Here is an 18345-nt window from a genome sequence, read left to right on the forward strand (position 1 = left end):
AGCTGAACTGGCATTAGCAGCAGGGTGCTTTGTTTATTTTCCCCAGCTCAAACAGAAGGACAAGGCAATGTGACAAAGAGAACAAGTGAGCATGGATGGTCAAAAGCATGGCTGATCAGGCCAATGCCCATCGAGTCGAGCACCCTGTTCTCAGAGTGGCCAATCCAATGCCTATGGAAAGCCCCACCCCCACCCACCCACTGCACCCCTGAAACTGATTCTGGGGCATATCAGGAGAACCCTCAGAACAGTGTGCAGGAGAGGAGGGTTCCATCTGCACAAGCAGGACATTTGTTATAGTGCAATGTTGAATTCCACCACTACCTTTGCTCCGTACGTAAAATATTTAGTAATGTGGCTAACAGCAGATGGAAAAGCTGTACTATTTAGGCTGCAATCCTAAACTCATTTACCCAGGAGTAAATTCCATTGAACACAGCTGCGTTTCTAAGTTAACATGCTTAGAATTGTGCAACTCATTTTATTGACACTCATTTTATTCAATTGACTCATTTATATGGTTTAATGTTTCATAAAATTATTGTACCAACCGGTGATCCTCTGTACACAGACTAGCATGAAAAACAAAACAACATATATTTAAAATGAATTATCTGAATAATGAATAGGACACGGAAATGAGAGAAGACAAAAAATATACCATGTTGCCATATACAGAAATCAGTGAATACCATAAAGAACCTGACATGCTTATTTCATGTTCTTTTGTTATATCTATATCTCACATGGTTCCTAGGAGGCCACCTATCCAAGCACTGATCAGACCCAGACTTGCTTAACTTCAGCAAGATGGCAGCTTCACATGCCTTCAGACTAGATGATCCTCAGGGTACCTTCCAATTCTATGATTTTATTAAATATTATTAGCTAATATATTTGTATTCAGTTTTAGAATTCTATAATTCTTATTTTCTCTCCTTGACCTTTTCCATTTCATATGTTTCTTTAAAAATTCTTGTTAGAGAAACAGATTAAGTGGAAAAGTCAACCAAGATAAGGCAGTGGCAGCAATAACAGCAAAATTTATAGCAGCTGCTTTTAGAATTAGGACCATGCTAATGCACTCTGAATGACTGTAGTTCATACACAAATTGCAACAGCTGATGCAAACATCTAGCTGTATGTGGGACTTACCCGCCGTCCTTCCAGGAACTTAAGGGCTGTGCCAATGTTGGCTACTCCATGAATTCTCTTCAGCTTTCGGCCTTGTTCACAGGGCTTTTAAAAAGTACAAACAACAAGGACAATTAAGTACTACCATGGCCTGACAATAAGATCCTAAACACACTCCTCTTGAAAGGAAACTCAGTGAATTCTATCAAGATTTGCTTCCAAGAAAATGTGCTGATTTCCCCTCCTAAAGTCAATATTCTGATTTTTTAAAACAACAACAACATTGACCTTTTAAAGTCCTTCTTAATTTTTTTCTGACTCAGCACTGGCTCCCTACTTCCAGTTATGCATGCAAACCAACTACATATAACTCAATCACTGTAAGGTAATAAAGTAGCTTTATTCCCACAACAAGCAAGTGGCCAGCCACAGATCCCAAATGTGGTAAAAGACAAAACCATTTTATTTTATTTTGTTCTTAATACCTGTTTCTGACAGCTGAAACTTGGAAGAGAAGAAATGGTTCTAGAACTAGCCTTATCTATACCTCTTTAATGTTTCACAGTCTTTAAGTCCACACAGTAACTACACTTTAATCAAAAAAACTGGTCTCTGCCTTTCAATGTGAATGTGGTGAAACACACTCCAGAGCATTTTGTTAAAATTCTACCACAAGAGGGAGAATTTCCTTATCAAAACAGGAGAGACCATGATCAAAAGTGCAATTTAAACAAGTAAAAATAAGAAGGGCCGTGAGAGTCATATGCCTCAAAAAAGATGCTTAGAAGCAAATTTCATTCAGAACATTGTATGTCACTCTACTAAATGGTCTGCAGTCTATGACTAACTTTATGATAAAATTATTTAATTTGCTGAAATCATGTTTCATATTTTATATAGAATGAGTGTTCACAGGTTTCATACAAGTGCTTGAGGAATTAGCTCAGGACATTGTCACATACTACTGCCTCTCAGCTGCTTCCCTGCATCCCAGCTGAAGGTATACTGGGCCTCGGCCCATTATACCTGAAGGAGCGTCTCCACCCCCATCGTTCTGCCCGGACGCAGAGGTCCAGAGCTGAGGGCCTTCTGGTGGTTCCCTCATTGCGAGAAGCAAAGCTACAGGGAACAAGGCAGAGGGCCTTCTCGGTAGTGGCGCCTGCCCTGTGGAACGCCCTCCCATCAGATGTCAAAGAGATAAACAACTACCTGACATTCAGAAGACATCTTAAGACAGCCCTGTTCAGGGAAGTTTTTAATGTGTGACATCTTAGTGTATTTTTGGTCTTTGCGGAAGCCGCCCAGAGTGGCTGGGGAAACTCAGTCAGATGGGCGGGGTACAAATAATAAATTATTATTATTATTATAGTATGACAAAGTTGTCATTGAGATGCGCATAACTGAAAGGTTCTTCATTTTGGTGCAAACAACTCCTTGTGAATTGCTACTGCAGACCAGCACTGGCACTTCTAATTGTGTACTCTGAATACCTGCCCTAGCCTGCCTCTGCCCTAATTTGCTCTGGGTTGAAGCAGCTCAGCTTGCCTGAGATGCTGGAATAGATTTCTATTTTCTATTTTCTAAACTGTCTGTTGAAGAAACCTGCTTTTGATCAAGCTTCTCTAGTTGTGCTTGGTTTTGCCTGGGAAATCCTTGCCTGGCACCCGACCCTGAACCTAAATATCTAAATATAGATATAATTTGCAACCTAAATATCACTTGCTGCCCATTGGACTAGCTCTTTCTGAAACCACCCACTGATTGAACCTGATCCTGCCAGGACTGCTGGTTCATATATCAATCAGAAACTGGAGACTCCATAAAGTTTGTACACATTACTTATTGAGTGGCACGGTGTGTGTGTGTGTGTGTGTGTGTGTGTGAATCTTGGCATTTCTATGCCTAAAAAATGTTCACATATCTGAAGCTACACTAACATGGCATATTAATAATGATGATGCAAATTAAAAATACATTATAAATAATATTTATGTCATAGGAAAATACTTGCCAATTTTTGTCCTGAGAGAACCTCCAAAAGGGATATCAATACTATTCCATCTTTGATGTCTTCAAACAGATCATTGACCACCATGGGAGGATTGCGCTGGGAGGAAAAGAAGTGGAAAGAACTATTGAGTTATGCATTGTTTCCCTGCCACAGGTTCAGCATCTCTATCCTACTCCCTGCTGCTGGCCGTTCTATTTACATTTTGAAGATTTCTTGTAAGGGTGGTATAATATATTCAGTGGTGTAGTGGAGAAGAAATGAAGAGGAGCACAGCTCCAGAATGTTGGTTTTTTTTACAGACCAGCAGTAATAAAAGCCATTTATCAGCATAAAACGGTAACCGGTGGCCCCTCCATGATCTGGAAACAAAGCTTTAAAATCTCACAATAGTTTGTGACAGATTAATGCAGAGGAAGTCAAAGGATGAGGAAAATAATCAAACAGAAGCTGAACCGTTGTAGAATGGTGACTTTCCCCCCATTCTATTGTCTTGAAAATGATGACTATGGACTTGTTATGAAGAAACTACCCATCCAAACTATTTATAGGAATATGCACATGCAAGTGAGCTTGCTCTGTTTATAGCTGGGAATGGTTATTCTGCTTGATGAAGCAGAATAACCCAAAGACTTGCAGAGCCTTTCACTGAAAGAAGGGATTGCCTCGTTCTTATATTTTTAAAAGCCTTGTAAGGAGATACAGGATCTACCCCTCGAGGTGTTCTGCAAACAGAACACAAAGCAACATGTTTTTGATACAGCATCGGATTTTCTTTTTGTTGTGGCATATTTTTCTGATTCTTAGGCAGGGTAAATTGGTTAAGTTTCATAAAGGTAAGAGAAGGCATGACAGTAGAAGCAGTAAGACTGACAATATCATTCTTCTAGCTCATAACTGTTGCAGATATTTACCATATTTGCTGTCTGCTTTACTCTCAAGTCTCAGCGGTGATGCTGACAAATGTCAAACTATTACAGTATGTACACCTACTGTATCTTTTTCTGTCCAATTTTCAAAGAAGACAAATGTTTTAACTTACACAAGCACTTGACTCTGTTCATGTAATGCCATCCGAATATATAAATCTGTGTGTGTTCTCTAGCTGCTTGGTGGATAATAGAAAGCATTGTCATAAATCTTAAGATGCCTACTTTATTGCATGCAGTCTGTGCTTATGAAAATGCGTGCCTGTACAGCACACACAAGTCTCCTGTGCTGCTCCTACAGATTAAATGTAGATGACTGGAGGCCTCATAAAGAGTATTTCCCCACAGGATGCTAAGACAACATAACTGGGCATAGCACTCCTATTCTGCAATAGGTTCACAAAGCAGAAAATATTATATCTTACGGCTGGATCTTTTGTTACAAGAGTCACATTGTTTGCTGATACCTGCTGGTTTTGTCTCTTACTGGTCTGTTATAGTTCAGTCATATTTAGTAGTGGCTAACCATACAGTTATTCACCATATCAACGACTCTCCTCAGCAAAGGAAGGCTAACACTAGTATGTGAAATAACTCAGCATGGGTCAAAAATAGCTTCCCTTTTCCACCAGTCCATTTGTCTCCCATGAAAATGATGGGATTGTTATTTGTAGCTTTCATGAGGCAGAATAAATGTTCCCCAAAATTTTGAAAAGGGGTGGGTGGTTTGGTCACACATACCTTTCTGATGTTGGTGAGGTGCCCAAGGGTCTTCCTTCAACCTACTCTTTTTTTAAAAAAAAAATGGGCTCCTGATTATACAGAAAGTCTGATTTCCTATGGGCCAGGCAGGAATATCTCTGAGTACATAGTTCCCAGGGAAAGCAGAGCATGTTAAAACACTCTCCCTGCTTGGGTGGGAAGGGGGAGACTAGTATGACTATGCCCATGGGATCTATGCTACATCATGATGCAGGTAGTGTTTCTTGCTTAGCCCCAAGAAAATGCAGCCTTGCCCTATGGTTTCAATGCTTTTTGTTAAGGTTGAAGAAGCAGGGTGGTGAAACTTTGACCACCTCATAAAGCAGCGGCTCTCAACCTGTGGGTCCCCAGATGTTGTTGGACTACAACTCCCATCATCCCTGAGCTAGCCTTGCTCACACACATGCTACCTACTAATACAGTTGTACCTTGGATCCTGAACACCCTGGAACTCAGACGTTTTGGCTCCCGAACACCGCAAACCCGGAAGTAATTGTTCTGGTTTGCAAACTATTTTTAGAACCTGAACACCTGCCGCAGCTTCCACCCCTTCCGATTGGCTGCATGAGCTTCCTGCAGCCAATCAGAAGCTGTGCTTTGGTTTCCGAACGTTTTAGAAGTTGAACGGACTTCCGGAACGGATTCCATTTGACTTCCAAGGTACGACTGTAGTTCAATCACAAAGCTATTTATACAGTACAAATAATACTGATTTAAGTTGGTGAATGTGCCATTAAATCAAGACAGTCTAGCTTTATGAAATTTGCAAGCACAAATGCAAAATAGGTTGTGTGACACAAGGTTTACAACAACTGTGGAAGAGTAATGTAAGTTTTATGATAGATCTCTGATATAGTAGACCAAGTGTGGGCACCTTCAGTGTCCCAGGCCTCCCCATTTGATCTACAAGGCCATTCTGCCAAGCTACACCCACCTTCCATATGTCTGTTATATATTATGTCAGATGCAGGATAGATAAAAACCTAGCTGGGCAGGGGTGTCTGCAAACCCCATTCAGAGTTCTCCACAAGGCAGCACATTACAAGTGGCTATGCAAGACCTGATAATCAGCTGATTGTCACATCTTGGGGGGAGGGGGTTTGAGGTCAGTTATGAGGAGAAGAGGAAGGGGAGTTGAGGGGAACTCTAAGGAGTGGGAAGAGAGGATCTGGGGCAAGCTTTAAGGGGAGAGGGCTGGTCAGATGTAAAGGGACGGGGGTTGACAGAGGGTGGGGGGTAGGCAAGTTGGCAAGAAATGCTTGCAGGAGAAGCAGCCCCGGCTCCAAAAATAAAAGTGCACTAGTGTCATAGTATTTTAGATCATAACTAATCTTCGTACAATAGCAGCACATATGGTTTGGGGTTTTGATCTCAGCAGGTCTGATATTTACGAGGGTGTGTGAGCATGCAACTCTGCTGTTAAGGAGCCATCATCACAAGTAATTTTGTGAACACAGTAGGAGGCATATGAATTAAGTGGAAGCATTTTTAAAAGGTCAGCATGTTGGCTTTCCCCACACTGCTTATTCGCTGAAATGCGTAAACTCAGACGTGATTACTAATTAAGCATATGGGTTGTGATGGCTTTGGCAATGGTGATTCTGCCTAATGAAAGTGCTCAATTACACACTCATATACAGACATTCAAGCAATGGGCATGATCTAGAAAAACTCCAGCTCTCCTATTTATTTTAGTTGGAGAGATTTAAGCACATTCGTAATACATTTGTAGTCCACCTTTTTTTACTACTATGTGCTATCCACAGAAAAGATATGCCCTGTTGTCCTCAGTTTCATTAAAGACATTTTCACCTAGCCATCAGATAGATTTTTTTAGCTCTTGTTTCATCCCTCTGTATCAGGAACTCCTATTTCTGAGACCTCTAGGCTCAAGGTACACATTTTACTTAAAATTAAGTATCACTGAAAGTAGTCAGGATTTTTCCAGGGTAAACATAGCCTTACAGCTGATTCTGTGCTTGTTTATGTGTAAAGTTCCAATAATCTCAGCGGTAATTATTAAATTTGCATAGGATTACACAGTGACCAATCAGATGCCTAGAGGAAGCCAGCAAGCAGGATCTGAGCACATCAACACTTGTTGTTTCCAACAACTGGCATTCAGAGGTTTACTGCCTCTGACAGTGGAGGTAAAACATAGCCATCATGACAAGGAGCCATTGATGGCCATATCTGCCATGAATTGTCTAATCCCTTTTTAGCCATTCATGTTGGTGGCCATCACTATTTCTTGTGGAACTGTTCAACTATGTGCTTGGTCGATCTAAGATTGTGGTCTTAGTGGTTTCTATTTGCTATAGAGGGGAAATAACCGGGCCTTTCCATAGGGTACTTGAGCTAGGGATTCTTTTTCCTGGGGAGAGATCAGGAATAAGCCTCGGGTTCATGTGCTCCTGCTCTTAACTTTCCAGTTCTCCTACCCTGACTCCAGTGGGAACATAACAAATTAACCAGGATACCCTAGGTTTTGAAACATAGGATCCATCTGGGATAATTTTTAGAATGCAAGTTTTATCCCATAAGATCAAAGAAATAAAAAGTTTAAATGAACACAGGATCTTGAACTTCATCTGTTCTTCCCTTACTAGGTGAGGAAAGAAAGCAATAGGGAACACACAAGCTCAAAGCCAGCTATTCCTAATATTTCCTTGAGGTTGCAGAGGTGGGAGGATAGCCTCTGAAAATGCCCACAGACATTTTTCAAGAAGTGAAGCCAGAACCTAACATATTTCTTTGGAAGAATGTATGAAATTGGGATTTTCCTGTCACAATGCCAATAACAACACGATGGGGGATGGGGGATGGGGGGATGGGATGTAAGTTTGACTTACTTCTAATAATGTACACCATAATCCCCCCAACAGTATCCACTCATATTTGGAAAATGAGGCTGGAAAACTGAACTGGAAAAATATTGAGTCATTCCTTTGAAAAGCAACTGTAGTGCAGTAGTGCGGTAACATTTTCATTTCAATACACAATACTGTCACAAATCTTTGATGTGAAGTTAATCCAAATCAAGCATAGATAAATAATGTATTTAAAAGTACATCTCTCTCACACACATATATATTTAGAAATGTAGTCAAAACATTTACAAGGCTAACTTTCCAAGGTTGTCAGTATGAAACTTAGGTTAATACTATATTTTTAGGAATTTGAAATAGAAGCCCTTAGAAGTATAAGTACATCCAATTCTTCAATTTCCCTTTTATTTCCTCCCCAGCATTATACAGGAAACACAAGTTTCTACTGATAATACCTAGCAACCTCTATTGCCGTACATAGTTTCCACATAGAAGAGTTTTTGGACTTTAAATCATTGCAGTTATGGAAAACTGTATCCGCTTTCCTTCCCTCAAAGCCTCAAACAAATTGGATACAACTACAGAAGCATTCCTAACCCTCTGGTAGGAACAGGTCTGAACAGAGAGGCAAAGCCATGGTTGCATCTAAAGCCCTGCCACTCATGTGGGCTGAGGCCGAACTTGCAGAAGTAGTTACACCCACTGAGTCCATTGCCAATCATTGGACAAGCAGAACCTTGTTTGGCCCTGCTCTGCCCCCTTCTTACCCTAGAAACACCCCATTTGTGGAGCTTCCACTAGCTTCCACCAGTGGTAGCTTCCACCTGTCCATCCTTTCAGTGGGTGTAGTAGGGATCTCCCCTGCCAGTGAAGAGCAACTAAACCAAGCTGAGCCTGGTGGTGATTGTGGGAAAATTTCGCCACATCTAAATCTCCTTTAGTGTGGTGGGTTTGCTCTGCTGTTTAGGGATTGCTGGCTGTTCAGGGAAGTTTTTAATGACTGATGTTTTAATGCATTTTTAATCTTTTGTTGGAAGCTGCCCAGAGTGGCTGGGGAAACCCAGCTAGATGGGTGGTGTATAAATAATAAATAATAATAACAATCTGCTAGTTTTACTGTAGGTGGTAGGAAAAATCAGAAAAATGTATTACCTTGGCCAGATGAGTGTTGATCCATTTTGTGAAAGTCCTCTTTTGCACTGACTCCTGCTCATCTAAAAAGGGAATAAAGAGACCATTATGTTGCACTGGTATTATAGTCAGCCTTGTTCTGGCAGTAAAAGCAGATATGCCCAGTTCAGATTTTTTAGGACCCAGTTTTAAAATAAAAACCAGCATACCTATCTGACAAGATGAAGAAAGCAATATATTTAAAGCTTTAGAAAATGGAGGACAACATGTAGAGTGGTACAAAACATACATTCTTTGCATCATGTTATATTTATATATTGATGTCTATTGTCTTTATAAATTGAATGCAGCTCTAAATAATAACAAAATAAAAATTAATCTGAACAGGCATGTGTGCTAGATGGATTTTAATAATGCATTTGATACACTGTACAGCAAGGGTGAAATCTAATGAACATAACTTCATGGTTTCTAATTCTGGGTATTAACCCTGCTGCATTAAATTACTGCATTAATTTTAACGCAGGCAGGGAGTAGGGATAACAAATGGTGCCTGATCTGGTAAAAATTGGCAATGGACAACCAGAAGATTTCAATGAACAAAAACAGCTCTCATCTACACATATCTGTATGTATTCACAGATTTCTCTGTTAGTCATACCATACTATGTAAACGTCTACAAAGTTTGCAAGCTCATCTGCCTTACACACCAACCTGATTACATGCATCCTTTAAGAACAAAACATACTAGCTCTCAGCTTCCTGATCACTTGCTATAGATAATAAGGCATGCGATTAATTATTTGCAAGACTATCGCATTAAGTATTTGTAAAGTTAATAAAATTAGTAATGAAACTAGAATGTGATGATTTTCCTATAGGTGCTTGTATAACCATATTGAGTGTAATTACAGAATTATGGGGGATTGTCACATTGTATCATAGCAAGCCCCTCCCCTTTCCCCACTGCCCTGTCTTACTTCAAGATTCCTTAAGTATAATTGCCATGAATGCAACCTGGGAGCGGAGGACAGCTCAGGCGGTAGAGCATGAGACTCTTAATTCAGGGTCATGGGTTCAAGCCACACATTGGGCGTAATATTCCTGCATCGCAGGGGTTTGGGCTAGATAATCCTTGTGGTCTCAACTCCCTTCCAAGGCAATGGTACCCAAAATGATTCATTAATTAATTATTAGTTCCATCTGCTGTATTCAGTTATATACCATGTCACAAATGCTCTGGAATGATACGGTAACGCAATTTTTTAATTCATTTATTTTTTAAAAAACATAAAATATAAATATATAAATAAATATAAATAAATGTTTAGATCCTGTCAGCTCATATAAATTAACAAGGTGGTGTGCCACAATATATACTAACACATATATTGTATTGGGCTTCCGCTGCTGGAGTGGCTGATTCACCCTGCCCCCCCATGGTTTGGCAAGGCTTGATCTCAGTGTTTTGTCCATTTGGATTTGTGAATCAAACTTTTATGTATAAATTAAAATATGTGGCTTCCATTCACCTCCATTTGTTTGTTTGTTTCAACAAAAACAACCCTTTTAGAATATATTAAGCATGTCAAATTACATTTCCAAGGAATTTTGTGGGGGGAGCAAAATAGATTCACTTTCCTCCACAATCCTTTAGGAGGGGGCTTGTCTCTTGCTTCTTAATTATTTTAAGCCAAGTGATGTGCATTCTTGCTTGTACATTTTCAATACATTATCAGTTAAGGTCCTTCTCTTGTTAAGGCACTCAAAACATACCACAGTTCTGGAGAATCCTGTGGACTCTGGACAAGATAATTTCTAATTCCCATACCTCAGATTACAGGCAGTCTGTATCTATTGGATGGAAAGGAAGTGCTATAAAAGTTGAAGACCTTGATTTAAAACAAACAAACAACCAACAAAAACATAGCTGCTGATTTTACGTAGCCTTTTTATCTTTTAAAACATGAGAATTCGTTCCCATGAATTTGTTTCATTGGCTTTGGTACTCTGAAAACTGCCCCAAAACAAGACGCATAAAGGCTTTTGCCAAGTAAGCCTTCAGAATTATTTCTAGGCATTTCCATAGCAACTCTTTTGCACAGGCATCTCCGCCATTGTTCTCATTCTCACAGCTTCTCTTCTGCACATGTGCCCTGGTTTTCACATAGTTTTCAGCAGAGGGAGCAATCACTTTATATCAGTGTGATAATTATATATATAAAATCAGAGTATAATGAATGTATGCAGTGTGGATTTTTAGGATTGTAACGGCAGGTTGCAGTCTTGATCCCGATGTGTTATGCATACTTTAACATGGAATGGAGGAACAAGATAGAACAGGAAAGGGGTAAAAGTTTATCGTGGTGTTGAAATGATTAGTTTGGTAATTAATGTGGAAGTGATTAATCTGGCAAAACTGTCTGTGCAACAAAAATACAATATCAAGTACAAAAATGTGTTGGGTAGTTAAAGGTTGGTTGTGGCTTATATAACTTCTGTCTGGTGTGTTAAACAAATTCGGAATAGTTTAATAGCAAATGAGTGTGGTTTTTAATGAGCAGCAAGTTTTATAAAGCTTTCAAGGATCTAGCTCAACCTGCAGCCTAACTTAACTAACTCCCTCCTTCATCCCTCCACTGCAGGTACACTGAGATAGAGGAGCTTTCTTCTTGGTGAACTCAGTCAAAGACTAGTCTTCCTTCTGTCTATGAGCCCTCACAGCTGTCAGGTTGATGTGCCAAAAAACGTGCTTCACATTGCCTCAGTCATAAATAACTAAAATATGGATGGACTCTTCCATAAATGTTTGGGTATTTGTGTTTTAATGATTTGCTTGTTTATTCATATACTAACTAACTAACTAACTAACTAACTAAGGACTAACTTAGTTCAAGACTTTTGGATTCATTTCTTATTTCATTTCAGCAATTCTGAAATCAAGCCAGGCTTCCATGTATCACAATACATATATATGTAGCCTAAGGCTCAGAACTGCCAGAGCTTTACCCCAATTAATACTCTGAAACAGTCTCTGAAGTGGATGAATTCTTAAAGCAACTGAAGCAGGCTTCCTATTTTCTTGAAATGCTGTATTTAATAAGCTCACCAGTTTCTGTTATCCTGCCTCAACAAAACCCTGTAATTATTTTGAGGCAATTAGTACCAATTACAACTAATTTAAGAAAACAGCTCATTCGTTTGAAAAATGTATGGTTCGACCAATAGCATGGTGCCATCCTGAAGGCTGCTAGGCTAAGTATATATCACAATACATGGCAGCCTAGCTTGATTTTGCTCACGCTTCAGCCAGTCCCATTACCTTCTGACAGTGGAGAATAGAAACTAATAGGCATTAAAAATAACATACTGAAACAGCAGAGGCTTAGCAAAGTGCAGGGCCATTTTTCTTATATTCACCTTTGAAAACCCCTACATTAAAGAAAAATTCTGATAGAGTGCATGAAATAGCAATGGTTCCTCATTTGATGGGTCTTTCATGAAATTGCAAAGAACCTGTTTCTAAATCAGAGTGATAGCATACATAGGATAGCATAGCAAATGCATGTTATGCCACTTTCAATGGAAAATCATAAACCACAGTCATAATGCAAAGAAGGCACCAAGGCACTAAATAATAATTTGCAAGACACAGTAGCATTTCTTTATAATGGTAAACATTTTAGCTTTATTGAGATTTATTTATTACTTTGGAAACTGCAGTTAGCTTAACTAAGCTTAACTAACTGCAGTTAGCTTAACTAAGCTTAACTAACTGCAGTTAGCTTAACTAAGTTTAACTAATTGTGCTTTTATCTTGTAATTTTATCTTGTGAATCACCCTTAGATCTTTTGATGAAGGATGGTGTATAAATCCAATTAATAATAATAACAACAACAACAACAACAACAACAATAATAATAATAGTTATAACAATGAATAGACCAATCAGGCTATGCCACTGCAAGAAACGAACAGTTACATAGAGTATGAGCCAAGTACTCAGAGGATATGGGAATAGCTTAAGAGGTTTTTGTAAAATCCTAAGGCTTTTATACCAGTGGTTAAGTCATCTTTAAAAGTAATTTTTTTAGTCCTTGCACATTAATTAGAAAGTGTGCAGGCAATCATGGTTAATGGACATTCTCAGTAAAACAAGTTACTTTACATAGCGTTTGCTGACCCACAGATATGAATGCCAGAATCATAAATAGTGTCTAGTTGCAAAATTGCTTCTTGGATATGTTCCTGCATAAATGCTCCAACATTTGGCATGATCTTGCCTTAGTTGAATATACATATATAAAATCAGCCTAATCATTATGGAAATAAGAGCCTCCTCACACTGAACTCAGGCACGTTAACCAAGCCAAAATTGTGGGAAGTACTGCAGTAGCAATATCACAGTGCATACTGACTTCTGTTATAGCAGGTGGTATGTACTGTTTCATCACAGCAATGTGAAAAAGGATGCATTAATAAAACCAGTTATCTCTCCATTGTGACACGATGTCTGCAGATAGGAAAATTTGTGTGTCTCATTTCACCCACAAAATGAACAGGATGTGGCACAGGTAACCAAAGAAACTGGTCACTAGACAAAACCAAAGATAATCATAGCTTAGAATGCATTCCAGATGCCCAGCAACTAGGACAAAGACGAAATACCGTACATTGTTGTTGAAACTGGTGAAATCTATAAAGAAACTTACTTAAAACTGAGGTCTACTGCACTGGCAATCTTCCTTCTTGCTACATTGTGTAGTATTTCTTTTTTAATTCAGTGAAACAACCACTTATCAGAAGTGTACTGGTCAGCTTGAGTAATAGTGACAGGCGCTATCCCTTATTATAGTATTGGATTTCAGCTCATCACATTTGTGTAACACTGCTGTGCATTTGGTCAGCTTAATCACGATGAGTGTTCAGGGGCCAGATGAAAGCATGTTAATGGCTTTTAACACCTGCGGATGCTTTTCCAAATGAGCAATTCACCCAAGAGGATAGGATCACAGTCAAGAGCTCTATAGTTGTGTACAACAGAGAAACAGCCAGCAGTTGCAAGTTTTGAATTTGGAAAATAAAAAACTGAGTTTTATAGTGGGAATTAGCCAAACCAAGGTTCAGCTTTCGAAAAGGAAGGCTGCACCAGGTGATGTTCAGAAATCTGATGCTATATCAGCAACTTTCCTCCCTGCTGCAGGAATGCTTATTTACTTCCAGAATGTCAAATTTATAAACAATCTTTACAAACAAGATGATCATCACAAAAATAAATAAATGATGCACTAATGCTATTTCATTTGGAAGGAGAGAGAAAAAAGAATGAAGAACTTCTCATTGCAAGGCTGAAGCAAGCAACAAACAAAACTTTTTGAGCAATTGGCTTTCTACTATGTGTCCTTTGTGGGTCACTCCCTTTTTCAAGTACAGTAGCCTTGGTATCTCCCTCCCTTCCTCCTCCCTTTCTTAAGCAAGCTATTATTTGAGTATTATTTTAATTCACATGGGAAAGTACCCTTTCTTATTGTCCATGTTAGAAAACCAAATAGTGTCTCATAAACAAGCATGCCCAGGCAAGTTTTTCTGGACACAGTGCCATAGTACGCAGAGCTCAGGCATTTTATTCCTCTACTACATTGTATGACCGATTTCCTTCACAGCTTTGTAAGCTCTTTGCATAGTTTCCTTTCCTATTAGCTTTTACTTCTTTGGAATACACGATATATTTAATCTGCCATAATATATGTATTTTCCCTTGAAAGATAAGAGGTGTCTGAAATCATATGCAAAATGCATATGCAAATCATATGCAAAATGCATATGCAAAATGCACAAAAGGTTACCACAGGAACCTTCTTCAAAAGTCAAGGAAAATGCAGTGGCACCTTAATAACTAATTTATTAGATAAGAACAGAGGAATCTTCCTTATACTGAGTCAAACCATTGGGTCCACCTAGCTCAGCATTGTCTATACCAACATATAGCAGCTCTATAGGGTTTCAAAGAGGGCCAGTAGTTACTGAGGGAGGGGCTTGGTTAATGCGTATGTGGTAAGAAAGGCATGGCACCAGTTTGAGATTGCTGGCTATCAGGGTTGATCCTGGCAAATGGATAGCACCCATTGACACAAATCTAATGGGGTAATCCCACCAGGATTCCATTCAGGGATGTTCTATGGCCTGTCAGCTCCTAGCTGGGCTTTCGGATTCACTCAACCCTGAGGTTTAGACTAAGGACATGACCTCATGCCTTTTTTCACCAAAAGTGGTTACAATTGCTATGAGGAAGGCAAAAACCCCAGACAGGCCCAATATGTCTACTGGCAAATTCCTTCCTGGTCTGGAATTCCTTCCTTCCTGGCCTGGAATACGGCGACTGAGCAGTTCCACAACAAGGTCATATATGTGCACTACCTGCTTACCACTGGGCATGTCCACAATATGCAGGGTGGGTGGGAAAACCAATTCCGACTGCACTGCCAGGTACCAGCATAACCGGCTTTTATGCCCCACAAGCAGACTCGACTGAAAACTGGTTCAGCCAGGTCTGCCAACAAGGCATTGCCCAACTCTCTGGGCCTCTGGCAAATTTAAATTTAAAATTCTTTGGCGGGATATCCTGCCAGTCCCCACAGCCAGGTGAGGTCAGTCCTGATGTCACCTGACCATGTGGGCTAACTACCAATGTCCCTCAGCTCCCTGGCAGTTGTACTGGGCCACAGTGGCCGCTACCATTGGAATTACAGTATATTGCTTTTTCATAAGCAGGGGTAAGTTCCAGACATGTTCCAGAAATAAAGGGGGCATAGAGAGGAGAAAACGGAATTGGGGCCTCTTTCTTCACACTGCATCCATGCATTGAGATTAAAGTCCTTTCTCATTTAGTTTCTCTATATGTGTACACGCACACACATACAATGGCTCTGGCTGAACTAGCCTAGTCTGTCCTCCTTGCTTGCATGTTACCCTCCGTTCTCCAGAATGGCTGCAAGGAGGAGGTCAGGAGCTTTAGCTTCTATGTTAGATTAATCTCAGTTTAGCATGTCATCTGAACTCTAAAGTGTCCCCAAGAAGCAATCGCACAGCCCTTAATATAGGCATAACAAATTATTACAATATGACATATTCGTCCTGTGGCAAGTCATATTTTAAGTAAGAGTAATGCAGCATGACAGTAGGCCTAATAATGCTTTGAAGATGGAATGCTTTAACATATATAGTACAATCATATAAACTGGGTACACACTCCCAGTTGCTCTGCATCCAGTTCTCTCCCATCACTGGTGTAGGACATGGGCTAGTTTTTGGGTGTAAAAATGGTGTCAGGGAGGAATTTTGCTGGGGAAACCTGGATGTACAGTGATGCAATGGAAAAAGCAGCGAAAACAGCTTCGAAAGCTAAAAATCACCTTTGGGAGAGGTTCCCAATAAAAGCTCAACAATTTTGGGGTGGGTTTGGGTTTCTTAAAAAAGCTCAACAACTTTTGTGGGTGTCAGGAATTTTACTTTTTGCTGGGAGCAGAGTATGAGACACTTAATCTCAGGGTCATGGGTTTAAGCACCACTTTGGAAAATATAAAATAAAATAAAATAAAATAAAATAAAATAAAGCAATTCCTGCATTGCAGGGGGCTGGACTATATGACCCTTGTGGTCCCTTTCATAGAATTGTATTCTATGAAAATGGCTTTACATGATCAGGGATCCTGCATAATTGAGGAGCATCTGGTTTATTCTATTTTCAGCCATTGTAAAGATTTGTCATTGCTGAGTCTCTTGCACAGATACACAAGACTGCCAAATCATATATAAAATCTGATAGTCCGCCCCCTTAGTAGTAACAGTTTAAGAAATAAGTGTTTAAAATGCTATATTTTAAGTGCCTCTGCTTTTTAAAAACAATTAGACTAGTACTTCAGTTTTGGGAAAACTACACATGGAAGGTCATAATAAATTCTGAGAGGGAGAAACTAATTACCTGTATACTAAACTCTACCAGGGAACCTGCATCAATCTGGCTTCTTGTCATCTTTGCTTTTTAGGAAGCATTCTGGTATTGCTGCTAAACCTGGAAAGCTTGTCAGTTTGGTGATGCACATATGGTGCACTGAATAAATGAGCTATGATTAATTTTCAAGCAGTTAAATGACAAACACACTCCATCTGCAGAGGAAAAGAAAATGAAGGTGTCCTTGATTCTTTGTTTTTGGCCTGCCTTTTTATTTATGGACAGATCAGTATGTGCACCCAAAGAAAAACTCATTAGTGTGGGCATGTGAGCTGTGACTTTCCTTCTTACAAATAACTGCAAGATACATTGACAGTTGTTTTTTTGTGACAGCAAAGCCCAGCATAAAGTATTGTGGTAGATATTGGCAAAAAGAATTCAAGAGGTCAAAAACATAAAGCACAAAAATGTCCAGCATGTAATGAAAGTGACCTAAGGTATTAATAAAATTTAAGAAGAGAATGTGGGGTTATTGACAAGAGGTTATTCCACTATAAGCTACTATATGTCAGTTGCTTCATAAAGCTAGACAATCTCAAGTTATATTTTCGATTTTAATTCTTTTTGAATGTTTTAAACACTTGTTTTAAATGTTTTGCTGATAATTTTATTGTTTTATTCTTTACATAAACTGCTTCAAGGTTTTATTGCAATCAATAAATGTTGTAGAAATGTTGTGAAATGAAATAAAATAAGCCAAAGCCCCTTAAACTAAAGTACTAAAGTTTACTGAAAAAGCACGTGTTTATTCAGAAATATCTGCTTCATTAATAAATGTGATGAATTGCAATCATAGTTAGATCTCCCTGCATCATACTTTAATATTATTTAGACAGAAGTCTACCCATTCTCCCAGCTAATATCATGGCCACAGCAGCTGCCTGCACCAGATGAGAATGAGGGAAAATAAACATTTGACATTACTGTAACAACTAGGGCAGGAGTGTGGAATTCCAGTCCTAAGGACCAAATATGGTAATCTATGCCCCCAGATTCCTCTATCCCTAGGACCATGCCCCTTCAAGCCACAGCCACCCACACCTTCTTTGACTGCTTTTGCCTGGCTAGGATGTACCCTTTCATAGTTATAATGTCTCTTGCTTCCTTGGTGACTGAAGGTGCATGTGTGTAGAAGTCTCTGTCTTTTTTATAGGTGAAATGTATAGCAGCAAGAGTCATCTCCATTGATTAGCCCGCTTTTGTCGCTGATTCTACCCACTATTGTCATGCGGTCCCCAAAAGGGAATGTGAGTCTTTTAAACATTTGATTTTAAAATTAGGTGTCTTTTACTTTTCATTTTAACCAGTGCAGACTGTTCATTGAAATTACAGAACAAGAAAATAAATTGAAATATCAGATGTTTAGGTAGAGTCAGGATTAGTTCATATGATAAATTTTTATGAAAGTGTGTTTAATCAGAACACAATCTGTCAAAAAGAGCTAATGTTTCAGGTATATTATAGGAAGATGCATACAAGTCACAGTAGAAGTAATCATTATTTGACAAGGCACTCTCTTCCACCAAAAATACACTAAAAC

The 18345-nt window shown here is 39.2% G+C and overlaps 1 protein-coding gene across 2 annotated transcripts in view; it reads right to left on the reverse strand.

Annotated features, from left to right (window-relative positions):
• Nucleotides 1-18345, reverse strand: part of SYNE1 (spectrin repeat containing nuclear envelope protein 1) — a 281513-nt gene that overhangs the window by 232289 nt on the left and 30879 nt on the right. Inside the window, exons 3-6 of one of the 2 annotated variants that reach the window (XM_080998321.1) lie at nt 8814-8875; nt 3146-3241; nt 1156-1239; nt 552-572 (exon numbers count right to left, since the gene is read on the reverse strand). In XM_080998321.1, the coding sequence (XP_080854447.1) occupies nt 552-572; nt 1156-1239; nt 3146-3241; nt 8814-8875 (263 nt within the window). The remainder of the gene's footprint in view (nt 1-551; nt 573-1155; nt 1240-3145; nt 3242-8813; nt 8876-18345) is intronic. The other variant, XM_080998318.1, reaches the window with a different exon arrangement.

This window comes from Podarcis pityusensis (assembly GCF_964106645.2).
Source record: "Podarcis pityusensis genome assembly, chromosome: 3".
In the NCBI taxonomy this organism is placed as follows: domain Eukaryota; kingdom Metazoa; phylum Chordata; class Lepidosauria; order Squamata; family Lacertidae; genus Podarcis; species Podarcis pityusensis.